At 32.0% G+C, this 12,684-nt stretch overlaps 1 protein-coding gene across 1 annotated transcript; it reads right to left on the reverse strand.

Moving 5' to 3' along the window:
- Nucleotides 1–157: 157 nt before the first annotated feature.
- On the reverse strand, nt 158–11,606 carry LOC120346698 (uncharacterized). Its single transcript, XM_039416504.2, has 11 exons — nt 11,210–11,606; nt 10,765–10,993; nt 10,220–10,366; nt 9,345–9,713; nt 8,816–8,905; nt 8,391–8,534; nt 7,639–7,768; nt 6,138–6,315; nt 5,290–5,518; nt 3,774–3,947; nt 158–3,006 (listed from the first exon to the last, which is right to left on the reverse strand). Exons 1-11 carry the CDS (start codon nt 11,365–11,367, stop codon nt 2,716–2,718), a joined length of 2,139 nt encoding a protein of 712 aa, XP_039272438.2. The 5' UTR covers nt 11,368–11,606; the 3' UTR covers nt 158–2,715.
- Between the last annotated feature and the right edge of the window lie 1,078 nt (nt 11,607–12,684).

Genomic DNA, 12,684 nt, shown 5'->3' on the forward strand with positions numbered 1-12,684 from the left:
GTACATATACTACGTTCCGGTGTCCGCCATCTTGTTTCGCATACTTTAGGAGTACCTATCCTTATATACTCCAGTAAATCCACAGGCAAACAAAAACTAACAATTTTCAAATGGTTTATTACATAAATTGAAGAGGTATAAACAGCATTCTACGATTATATGCGATTCTCCATGTTGTACCCCATGGTCGACAGTATTTATATTTTGCTACTACTGGGCTAGATTGCTAAAAAGGTAGAAATGAAATTAAAAAGGCAAGAGACAGTGGATTAACAAGGTTGAATTTGAAAATCTTACTTCTGATATATAATTAGGGCAAGAAAGCTGATGAAATATTCCAACAGTGTTCTGTGTACATTTAAAATGTGTAATGCTACATCATGGATAGAAAAGTTGGTTGTATGTACCATATTGGGATTTTAACTGTATTAGCTTGAAGAAAAGTGTAATGTCATGTTATCATATATAATAAATTTTATGCGCGAATGTCATGCATATGCAGTAAATAGATTATATACATAAAATATAACACTGAAAAAATAAAGACTATACAGAATATATTTATAATCTCAAAAGTCACAGTAGAATAATGCTCGTGACAGGTGATAATAGAATTACACTCTGTTGTACTGCTTACAATGGGCACCTATATCTTTGAATCATTAACAAACTGAACCCCTCTGCGGGCAACATAACACATAAAAATGTCAATATTGACTTAGCTATCAAATTGCCGGTAATAATTTATTTAATCCATATAACATACTGGTAATTATCTTAACATCATGCATGTATCGCAACATAATTATCTTAGCATCATGCACGAAAGCATTATTGTGTGACCAGACTGGTGTCGGATCCATTCTGCAATCCCAGATTTTTTTGAACAGTACTAGAATGGGATCGAGTAAAGTTATCGCAGATTATGTTTTTTTCATGCGAGCAAATTTGTGCGAGCTCAATTGCAATACCACTTCTTACGACCGGGGGTATATAATATATTGGCCGAATTATAACAATATAATGAATAATATCAATAATCGCACTAGAAGGAACCACATAAAAATCTGCAAAGTGCTATTACTTAGGGCCAATACCAACATCATTTGATTAAGCTATGTATAATGTACAAATCTATTGAGTGTCTTTTCAAGATTTGTCAATGCCGTTACACAATGAACAAATATAATACTGAAACTTTTTGAGCGAGTGGAAGGTAATCATTATTGATATATTACTTACCTCCATCCTCTTTAGATCAATATAATTACATGTAGAAAGTTGATTGATAAATGTAACAAAATCAATTCCAGAAACATTTCAACCCATTGACTGTTAGGACTTCAAACCAGTCAGAATATCTATGATAGTATTAATAAACAATGGCACAAAAAATTCACACAAAACCTTACGTGGAGTTTTATAAACTCTTGTGATATAAATATATCAATAATTTCTGACTTTTTATACCAGTTTAATGTGAATATATCGATAAGTTTAGACCAGGGATCGGCAAACTTTTGTCGCTCGCGGGCCAAAATTGAAGGTAGCAGGTCATTGGCAGGCGGCACATATTTTTAGAAAGTTAAAAACCGAAGGATTGGCCAATGATTCTCATTTTTTCACACAGACTTCAGTTGAATTTCAAGCAGTGGGCGAAGACTGATCATTTGAATATTTTCTTTGTCATTAAAGCATTTGCACTCAGCATCAACTTTTTTACATTCTGTTGCCATTTGACTAATTATAATCAATTATAGGCTCATTAAGGGATTGTGAATTATATACTTGTTAGGTAATAATATAATTCAGTGTCTCAAAACAAAGAACGTAAAGAATATAATCGTTAATACAGCTGTTTTGTTAATATAATTCAGTGAAGCGTCGTGGGCCGAATTATATTGCTCCGCGGGCCATAATTTGCCGACTCCTGGTTTAGACCAATCTAAAAACAAGAGTCCATGTGGAGATCACCAGGCATCACAGATTTTTTGTTAAACTATTGTGAAATGATTTTAGTCAAAAAATAAGATCCAAATTCATTTTCCCTTCTTAACAGGACAAGAATAAAAAATTTTAACATTCTTCAAGAAATTAGAAAATTTCATGGCACAAATCAGGAATGTTGGGCTAACATGAAAAATGTGTTTTTTATAGCTGGGCATGGATGAGAAAACAATTTAGAAAATTCTATATTACAATGTATTGAATATGATAAAAAGTATGCATATCTTATTTTAGCTGATATTTTTCTTTTATTTCACAAGAAAACATCAAACCGATCATCATGCATGCCAATAGAATTAATTTTACCTACCCACTTTCGACCTAATAGTGTTTAAGGAGTTATTGCAGTGCGTAATTTTCTACTACCCATAAAAATACAAACTGAACTGATATATGGAATAAAGTATTTCTTAAATAACAATAAAAATAAAGCAATAAAAAATATATGTTATATCATGCTGTAAGATTTTGTGTACGTTGTATCAGCACATAGGATAGTCAACTACACAATTGGAATAATTTTGAAAAGAATCAAAAATTACAATACTGACATTTCAAAAATATGAAAAATTACATTTACATACCATGAATAGGATATAAAAATAATAGTGAAAGTGCAAAAATGTACTAAGTGCAAAATTGTACAGTGGATGGGGATTTGTAATTATTTGATTCTTTTGATTTAAAGCTACAAGTAAGAGAAACATATCATTCACCAGTGATAACAATGCCTTTTGAATAACATTTTCCAGATTCTTTTACCAGCAAACTTGGCCATAAAAATGATGTGATTTCATTGGAAGCATTATCTGAAGTATGAAATCTTTCATGTCGAGAATCGTCAAAATACGCAGCATCGTATTCTATAGTAAATGGTGGTGTCTGTACAGACAGTAACCAAGACAGGTGTACACATTCAGAGACATAAGATTGTAGCCCGACAGAAGAACGCAACTCTGGACATTCATACAATGCATCGCATACTCTGTTGAATACTTCCTATAAAAATAACACTGAGTTAGTTTGTGAAGCAGACATTTATCCTGAATTTTCTCTATCATGCCATAGAAACCACATACTATAGTGAAAAGTGTATCATTTCACAACTTCTGCACCAAGAATTAATAAAACTAAAATGCAATGATTAAATACACATAGTGTAAAAACAAATTCCAATAAAGCTTGAAGTTTGTTGTGTCAGTGTGAGAAAATTCTGCACAGCTAAAACCAGGATATACATGGTTTGGATCTTATTCTGAAATGTTCTGAGAAATATTGATTGATTAACAGAAATGTTTGACATTACTTCAATGAAATTTAAAGTAAGAAAAAACGTCCTTATATCCGGTGATACCCATTTCAGCAATTAATTCCTAATTCGATTCTTTGTCAAATATATTACAAAAAAAGAAAAACGTAATACCCAGAGTAAGTTTCAATCAATCTAGCAATAGTGAAGTCCTACAATGTCGCTGATACTATTAATACGTTCGAAGAAATCACATATCATAACATGTCAAGTTAAAAAAAAATTTGTTTTTCATGTACTCCTTACCAACTTACAGCTATTCCAAAGCAAAAGCTAACTTGGTCAATGTAGTTCCTTGCTTCTCAATGCAATTAGGGCTCAATTTTTTTTTTTTTTTTGAGAAATAAATTCAATGCGTTTACTATGTGTATATACGAATACATTATAAAAAATGCACAACAATCTTAGAATCCTTATTAAACACAAAATGATAACAAATAAAATAAACTTTTTGTACCTTGAAATTATGTGACACGTCATATGTATCGGCAGTATTTTTCAAGTAAGAAAATATCATTCTCTCAGTTTCGTTTGTGATGTTGCTCTTCTTTGATGCATTCGACATGCATAACGTCTGCCTCATATTCATTCGAATGTTATCAAGAGTATCAGCGACAGATCGAAACGATAACTAAAAAAGATCAATGGAAAAGAAAAGCTTAGAAAACTGCAAATAAGTCACAAATTTGTCAAAAATGAGCCTGGCTGATATATTAACACAAACCATGAAAAGTTCATTATTGGGAATGTTGCAATATAAAATTGTCAAAGAAATACTTTGAATATTTGATATTTTTTTTGTCCTGGAGTTTGACATGACTGCCATTTATAAACGTTTGTTCTTTATTTTCCCTTCCTTGAGAAACTGAGTGAGCATGATGACATTTGTTGACAAATTTGTGCTTCCGGCTAACATGGTCTTGTGCATGCATCCTATCTTCAACATTAATAATTGTCCGCTTATCTATATTTCTTACCATTACAAGACAAATGAACACTCAAAAAGTATTCCCTGAGTTAATTTTCTTCGACAAATTGCTTAGTTTATTCCAAAGTGTATATTATATATTAATGAGCTATAATTACATTTCCAACAGATTTCCCATTGAATACAAATTCTTTCTCAGCCCTAAATGTTATGAATATGACTTAAAAAAAATTTTAATTTTTAGGGTTTTCTTTGAAAACGCCAAATGGAAAAGCTCATAAACACATATTGTTCCAGTTAGGAATTTTATTGCACGACTTACTTACTCAAGGATGAATCATATTGTTTGCTATCGATGATGTAAAACGAATGATAATATTTGAACAGGATCAGCATAATAGGAATTTTGGAATGACGTATGATAGTTTAAACAAGGTTTCATCAAAGTGGAAATTCCGTCATGATTTTATCCACTAACTAATATTACATTATTTGGAAATTAAACACAGAAAGAAGACTGTATCCATTTGCTCAATATGAGATTCTGTCATGGTGTTTAGTGCATTTGAATATGTGTGTATAAAGTTATTGGCATGGCAAGCTCAAATAAGTATTTTGCACAGACACATATGCAGATTAAGTCCTTCCATTTAGACTGATCAATTGGCTAACAATTTCCAACATCCAACTTAGACTGCAACAGCATACGACCATGGTTCACAATATAAATAGGATGTCCGCCAAGGCCATACTTATCAATGGTGATCTGAAAACTAAAATTTCGGACCATTTAAACGTAATTGGATATTCAATCTTGGGTGCCAGTTTTCTATAACTAGCCTCGGATCCGCGGGCTTCCCTTCCCCAGTAAAAATGTTTGTTTAATTTTTGAATATGCTATTTTTAACTGGACGGAAAAAATAAACTTGACTCAATAAACTAGAAAAGGAACTCAAAATAAACTATGACTTATTTATGACATAACACATATAGTAATCAAAATTCAAAAGTTACATATTCCAAAGCAAATCATAAATAAATGTACCACAATCACAGAAAACAGTAGCTTGCTCTTCACATCATTCACACGTGCATTTGAGCTGTCACTTTCATCCTGCCTTAATATTTCATCAATTGCATCAAAAGCTTGTACTCTTCCTTCACTGTAGAGATTACGGTATCGTCTGATAAGTTCAGCTGGTCTTGTGACTCCCGCTGTTATTGTTTCGAAATTTGGACTTTTGCTGAGAAACGTTTCAGCTTGTTGTGACAACCTGGTATAAAAAAATATCAAGCAATAATATTTTGTTTATTTTTTCCCAAGACATGTTATATTGTTAGTGCTAAATGTTATACTGATGAAATTGTCGAATACTGAATTCAAGTTGGTGAAAAAACCATAAATTTACTGTTGTTATACTGTTTTCACCAAAACCTGGATCAAATCCGTAACTGAAGGAACAAGCAAAAATTGAGAATATTTAATATGCTACTGAATTACTTTCAAAGAATGAAAGATGATAAAACATCCATTTTCAATTTCATAAAAAAAATAAACATAGAGCATAGAGTTTGCTGAAAGGATCAACAGACAAGAGATAGGGGGCAGCCGTGCAATATGAAATAAAAAGTGTTCTTCATTAATCTAAATAAAACAGCAACGATTTCATTGCAATATAGGACTTGGAAAAATGGAAGTAGTAGATTCCTAATCACTTCTTCAATTTTCAAGTACTAAAAATTTGAAATCAAATCCAAACAGCAATCATCCAAACAACTACAGGAATTCAAAAAAGTGATTCAACGATCTACTTCATGTCCAAATCATTGGATTCAAATTACCTATCTAAAATTTGGCCAAACTGAACAACTATAAAGCTAATAAATAAATACCTTCTGACAAGGTCTTTCTCCCTTTTTCTCAGATGATCGATTGCTTGTTGAGCACGTTTTAATTCACGCTGTAATCTTTCACATTCTTGTTCAGTGGATTTATTCGATGTTATAGAAGGCCTTCTACCTGTATCAGTTTTCCTTGGTGATCTTTCTATGCTACCAACTGTAGAGTTACCTGCAAAATTGTCAGAACACACTTACAAATCTCAATAGTTGAATAGGTTGAAAACAAAAACATGGTGCAATTGATTATGGTATGGTACATTAGAATATGGTACATTGAACTCAATTGAAGATAATTGTGTCATATTCAAAAGTATGGTAATCTATATAATCTGACATTAACATTTTTAGTCTCGTTGTGGTAATGAAAACTTGCAGACATTTGTTCCAGTCACGGATAACTTACCGTAATGACCAAAATCATTTTCAATGTATTGGTGCATAGACAACAGTGCCAATTTTTTATTCATTTATTAGATTTCAAATGAGGTTTTCACTTTTAAAAAAACATGGTGATTTAAAATGATTTTACTGTTCTCCTCAACTCTACACAATAAAAGGAGTGGTGCTTATGATCTTGTTTGTCTATAATTCATATTCAAAATATTTCCCAATACCTTATTACTAAGAAGGGCATATAATCAGAAATATCGAATTAAAATGCCATGTATGAATTTCATAAACTTTAAACATGAAATATCAAAAATCCTATAGAGAATAATACGAAAAGATGAATACAAAACAAAAAATTTCAATTATCCAAAGAGCAAAGTGCTTAAGTGGTAAGGTATGTGCTATAAAAACAAGAATTTGGGTCAGCAAATGTTAACAACAAAAACTATCAAATGTCATTCAACAATACCTCCACTCGGTTTAGAAATCATGTTTCATACAATAGAAGGATGAGATTAAATAACGATGTCCCCACAATGTCTGACGACAATAATAGGTTGAGAGTATTCTACTTTCAATACATCATCGGATATGAAGCCATACCGCACAATAGCATAATTACTATATGTGATATCATGATATAAATGAATTCAATAATTTTAACAATTACTGTCATGTTGTAGCGTAAGTATTCATTCTACTTTTAGCAGACATTTGGAAAATCCATACATCAGTCCATATGCCAGCATATTATGACCATTAGCAAATTCTTGCTCTATTCTTGTTTATGTCCAGTCTAATTAGGCGATATAAGCATCTAACATCAATGCATCATAAAATAGCAACGTTGGTACTCTATTACTAGGATGGCATTACTCAGACCAGCAAAGCTTTTATGATTTTTGGCAATAATAGCCTGAATTGTACCAAACTCGAAGAGAACCTTTATTACGTTAATTTCGTAAAATTATGACACCTCGTGTGTTTATCATCCAAGTACATGAAAGCTTAAATGGAATACAAACAAATGCATTTATTGGTGCAAAGTAATTACGTCCATAAAAATTTATTCTCCTTTCGGTAATTATAATAATCTGTATACCTGCACTAGGTGATCCGGTCGATATATGTGAAGCAGGCTTTGGATACTCTCCATCATAAATATAAGGCTTGAATCCATTTTCACTGCTATCTGGTACATCAGGAATGTCTGAGTCACCTTCGACATATACCTGAATATATAATTAAATAAATTTGAAATATAAGTGCGAGTGCGATGACCAATCACGCCCCTTCCAATTGATAGTAGCTGCTTAGATATCCCTGGGCACTTGATTGAGGCCTTGTTCAGAGTGTGAGGCATGATTAAGCGCCTTACGAAAGTAGTTAGATATCAGTGGATGCCTGTAATAGGCCTTATTCAGAGTAATACGAGTTGAATAAGATATATATATATATACAAGTCAAATAAAATGTGAAGTAATTTTGGAAATTCTTGAAAATGAACAAGACAAAATATGGTTAAGGTGAACATAACCCTATGAGATGAGGCAAACATAAAATATTCAATAAAATCACCGGACCTTGATTCTATATATCATTGATGCATTAGACAGCTTTACAGTTTACCTATCCATAATAGTGTTATAGCATTTGACTTGAGAAAATGACACAGCAATAAATGCCTGATTGTTAATATTAAACTATTGTTGTCTTAGTGTCATTTCAGTTCTCACAACCTTTTAGTCATGAGAATAATGAACTTTAACAAAACTTGAGAACTTTCATAAAAAAATGAAATCTTGACATTCTACTACTGCTTTACATAATCAAAGTTGTTCAAATTAGGTTTACCTTTAGAATATCAATGACTGCTGTGAATGCATCAGAATATTGTAATAATATTTGTGAAAGCTTTGTATCAGCAGGAACAGAGGTAATTTCTTTGCGTAATTGAGAAAATGTTAGTAGAACATCTTTATCACGTTCTATACGTTCCTGTTAATATTTTTATAATTACCAAATAGAAAACCCTTAATTTATAAATAAATGAAAAACCATATACATGGCCGGTTTGAAACTAGCATTAAATTAAATGAGTCTTTTTATTTCATTTTACACATAACACATATCAACGTGACTGAGTAGTAACAATACAAACTTTTGCAATTAGGTAAAAGAACAACTAAATTGATCAAATTTGATTCAATATAACATCATAAATTCAAAAATCTATCATGTATATTAGGCACATATTTACAAATTGATAAAACATATACTTGTAATAAAGTCAGCAACCATGGCAACTGTGCATATTGCATCACAGGTTCCACAACATTGAGCAGCATTTTGTTCTGGTACAACCTTTCCTGAAACAAATTGAACCTTTTTGTTACTTATTTATCAAACAAAACATAGCGAAAATATGTATAAAACAAGATTAATTTTTTTATCTTGGAAATAGTAAAGTTAGTAAAGCATTGTGATTAGAAAGAATAGGATTCTCCATTTATCCAAGGGAAGAGGAAAGACGACTTGAACATGTGGCGAACCTTTTCCGGTTACAAGATCATGTTGGGTATGAGAATAGTTGACCTGTTATTGGTTTCTGAACTTCATGAACTTCATTGTAGAGGAAGCAGTGGAAGAAGTTGAATTATAGCACAATGAAGAATGTGTTTTTAACAACACTATAAAAGCAAAAATCCAACTGACTTCTATCAGTGCCAAGAATAAGTTCAACTTGTTGTTTTGCCATCTATATAAAGCATAATATCACAGACATGAATTTGAAATGGTATATCATACTTGTATGTGCGTTGATGTCAACCCAATCATTCTTTGATGGTTACATTGTGAAGGTGCAGTAGACGAGGACAATTGTGATTTCGATTTGATCGTTGAACTTCTTGATGAAAATTGAGCATCACTTTCTCCTCTTATTGGTAAAGAAAGTTTGTGTAGAGCTGTTTTCGAGTTTATAATCATCCTCTCTAACTCAACTCCGAGTGCATCAGGAAGGCTCAATAGCTTTTTGATGATTTTCTCCTCACTTGATGGTGTTATTTCCACTTCAACAAGGCCGTGTTTACCCAGGCTTTCAATTGCCCTGTGCAAACATCTTCGTCGATGTCGAAGCATTTTCAAGATACTTGAGCCGTCAACAAAACCTATTATCTGAACAAAAAAAATATCCATTCTGTAAACAATGGCTTAGGACTGACTCAAAATTGATGGACTGGAACTTTTCTAAGCATACAGAGTAGCTTAATGTTGACAAATAACTGATTTATGGTAGGTATTCAACTAATACAACATGATATCAAATTCACTATTGACTTGATCTCTAAAATGGGTCAAACTCGATAATCTACTTGATCATGAATCTTTACATGTGATCAGTTATATTGTATAAATTCATTTCAAATTTACTCCAAAATGTTTCTACTTGTGTGAGACAGAACTTGTAAACTTGAGATCAATTAGATCAATAAAATAAACGAACCTCCTTAAGTATCCGCACCAAGATGGCGCACAACCTGAACTCAGGTTGTGTACTAGGTTAGGATTCAGGTTATGTGACATCTTGGTGCGCATACTTCAGGAGTACCAAATAAACTATTACAATTGATAACTCCGAGAATAAACAGTCATAAATAGATTTCCAAAGATAATAATCTCACTTTCAATATATTAGAACAATACTTCTGTGTTGACTCCCAATTTCTGAGTTTAGGTAAATCAGCAGATTGATGACGAGAATACAACTTCACAATATGCATAACCATGACATCAAGTTCAAAATCAGATTTTGGAAATTTTTCTGCATTCTAATAAAAACATAAACTCAATAACATTGGAAGTGATAAAACAATTTCATTTGTCAAAATGTTGCAAGCATCATACCAACAATTTACCAATCATGCTTATATAAAATTTTTATTTAGCAGTAAAATAAGCATTCTCTCTAATGTTTTAAAATTTAATTTGTAGCCAAATATATTCCCTAAATATTTTCTATCTGCAAAGTGCTATAGTAAATTCATAAGTAGAAAACTTTGAGTATAAATCATTTCTATTGGGTAGGTTTTTTTGAATCGGAAAGAGTTCGGTCCTTCCAAAAATAGTAGTTTCTCACATATCAGCATATCATTAGATATCAGTGGTAGCTTGTACAGCGCCTTGCTCAGAGCAAAAGCAACTCATAAAAACTACTCAAAATACTTACATGCAAAAACAACCTTGTCAATATACAATCTAATATTCCCAAAGACTGAGGAATGGAGTCCATAAAAATATCAAGCGGAAAATCTTTGTATATATCAAGCAATGTATCGATAGAAAGATGAGAGATGATATTAATCGCTTCTTGTTTATCATCTTTTTCATACAACATAGCAATTTTACGCAATGCAAAGGAAGGATCATAATCTTTGATGTCCAGACTTGGTGTCATCCTAGAAATAAAGATAATTTTAAGGCAATGAATTTATCTGTATATATAAACTATTTCATCTCAAATTTAATTTTGTTTTTGCAGAATTACTATCTAATATTAAAATGCACTACAATCAGTGATTAAATCTATAAAAATTCACTGATTATTTTTACAAGCTTTTTCAATTTACTGCCAATGAAAAATGTGATTTCTTGTAAAAACTAGGTTAGCTCACATTGATTTCCTTGACACTTCTGAATTCACATTATTCCATCTCAACTTCGAGCTGCATTTCGAATGCTCTCTTTGTAGTTTTCTCTGTGATACACGAGGTATGGTATTTGAGGAAGCGTTTTCCGCCATGTTTATGTTTGTATCATTTTCCTTTCCCATGAAGATAATTTATCAATATAAAAACTTCTAAATATATATTTAGCACAGTACATATTTATTAATAACATTAATTACGCCATAAGATAAAGCCGTATTATTGTCTTTGCTTCCCCCGGGACAACTATGGGAACTTTATCCTATCCTAAATGCTGATTTTATCCATTAAATTGTTTTTCTTTATATCTATATACCCAATCCTACCGTTTTTCATTTAACGAGTCATTTAATATTCCAAATAACCCTCCAATATCAGATACTTCCAATTTCCAAGCATAAAAAAGCTTTTAATTTCGTTTCGAAGAATTTACAAGAAAGTATAGTTTTCAATTTCTTCAATATACTATCATGTGATACTCCTTTTTTTGGTAATACTATAGTAGACATGACGAAGACAAAATCTCGAAAGCGGACTAAACATCTGCATAAACGAGCATATCTATTCTATTTTAGAGATGTCAGAAAATTAGATTTGATATTGGATATTACTTAATCCAAATAACCTGGAATGCTTTCCCAAATCCAGTAAGCGCCCAAATCCCGCCGAATGACAAGATGAATGAATAACTATAGCTATTCAACTATTTCAGTCCGTTATATATTGTCCATGCTTGTTCGATGTTGTTCAGACAATGGGCAAAATATTGTAACGCTCTCTGCCGCCCACCTGTGTCTTTCGGCTACCAGTCCTATGATGCATGGACTACATGTTTTTTGTTTTATTTCTTATATTATGTGGATATTAGAGTCTACCTAACGGTGACCGTACATTTGAACCCACGTATACTTGAACTCATGCATTTGCACCCGTATATCCGCGGGTTCAACAAATGTACTTGAGTTCAAATGTAATGGAACCTAACTAACAGTTCGTTGCTTGAAGTTTTTTTAGTTTGGTTCTATAATAGATACATGGTTTGACGAAACAACGCAAGTTATTTTTTGTTTCATTTATTGCAATATTTTGACGCGGGTCTGTAAATACATTTTATAATATATATTGCTACCAGATGGCCGGTTTAGAAAGGTTGAAAGCCATTAGAATTGATGGCAGAGGAAGCGCAAACCGACCAAAGTTCACCTAAACCATGCTACGATTTGTCGCTTTGAAATTATCGAATGCAACTCCAATTCATCGTCTTCATCTTGTAATCCACAATCTTAGGCACCTGTAATATTCAACCGGTATAAAACAATGATTTCATATTCACGGGACAAGAAATCATCGATATTTTTAACGTCAACTAGGTCATTTCATCAAACTTACAAGATATTTGACCTAAATTACAAGAATCTTGCCCAGCCCAATTTTTTTCTATC

This window comes from Styela clava, chromosome 8 (assembly GCF_964204865.1).
Source record: "Styela clava chromosome 8, kaStyClav1.hap1.2, whole genome shotgun sequence".
NCBI classification, from domain to species: Eukaryota; Metazoa; Chordata; class Ascidiacea; order Stolidobranchia; family Styelidae; genus Styela; species Styela clava.

What these genes read in the sequence shown, in the direction of transcription:
- LOC120346698 (XM_039416504.2), bottom strand. Translation starts at nt 11,367, where the DNA reads ATGGGAAAGGAAAATGATACAAACATAAACATGGCGGAAAACGCTTCC. An exon ending in GGTTGCTGACTTTATTACAA is followed by an intron (nt 8,535 to 8,815) that starts GTATATGTTTTA and finishes AAATATTAACAG; the next exon opens with GAACGTATAGAACGTGATAA. An exon ending in GAGAAAGACCTTGTCAGAAG is followed by an intron (nt 5,519 to 6,137) that starts GTATTTATTTAT and finishes TTTTTATACCAG; the next exon opens with GTTGTCACAACAAGCTGAAA.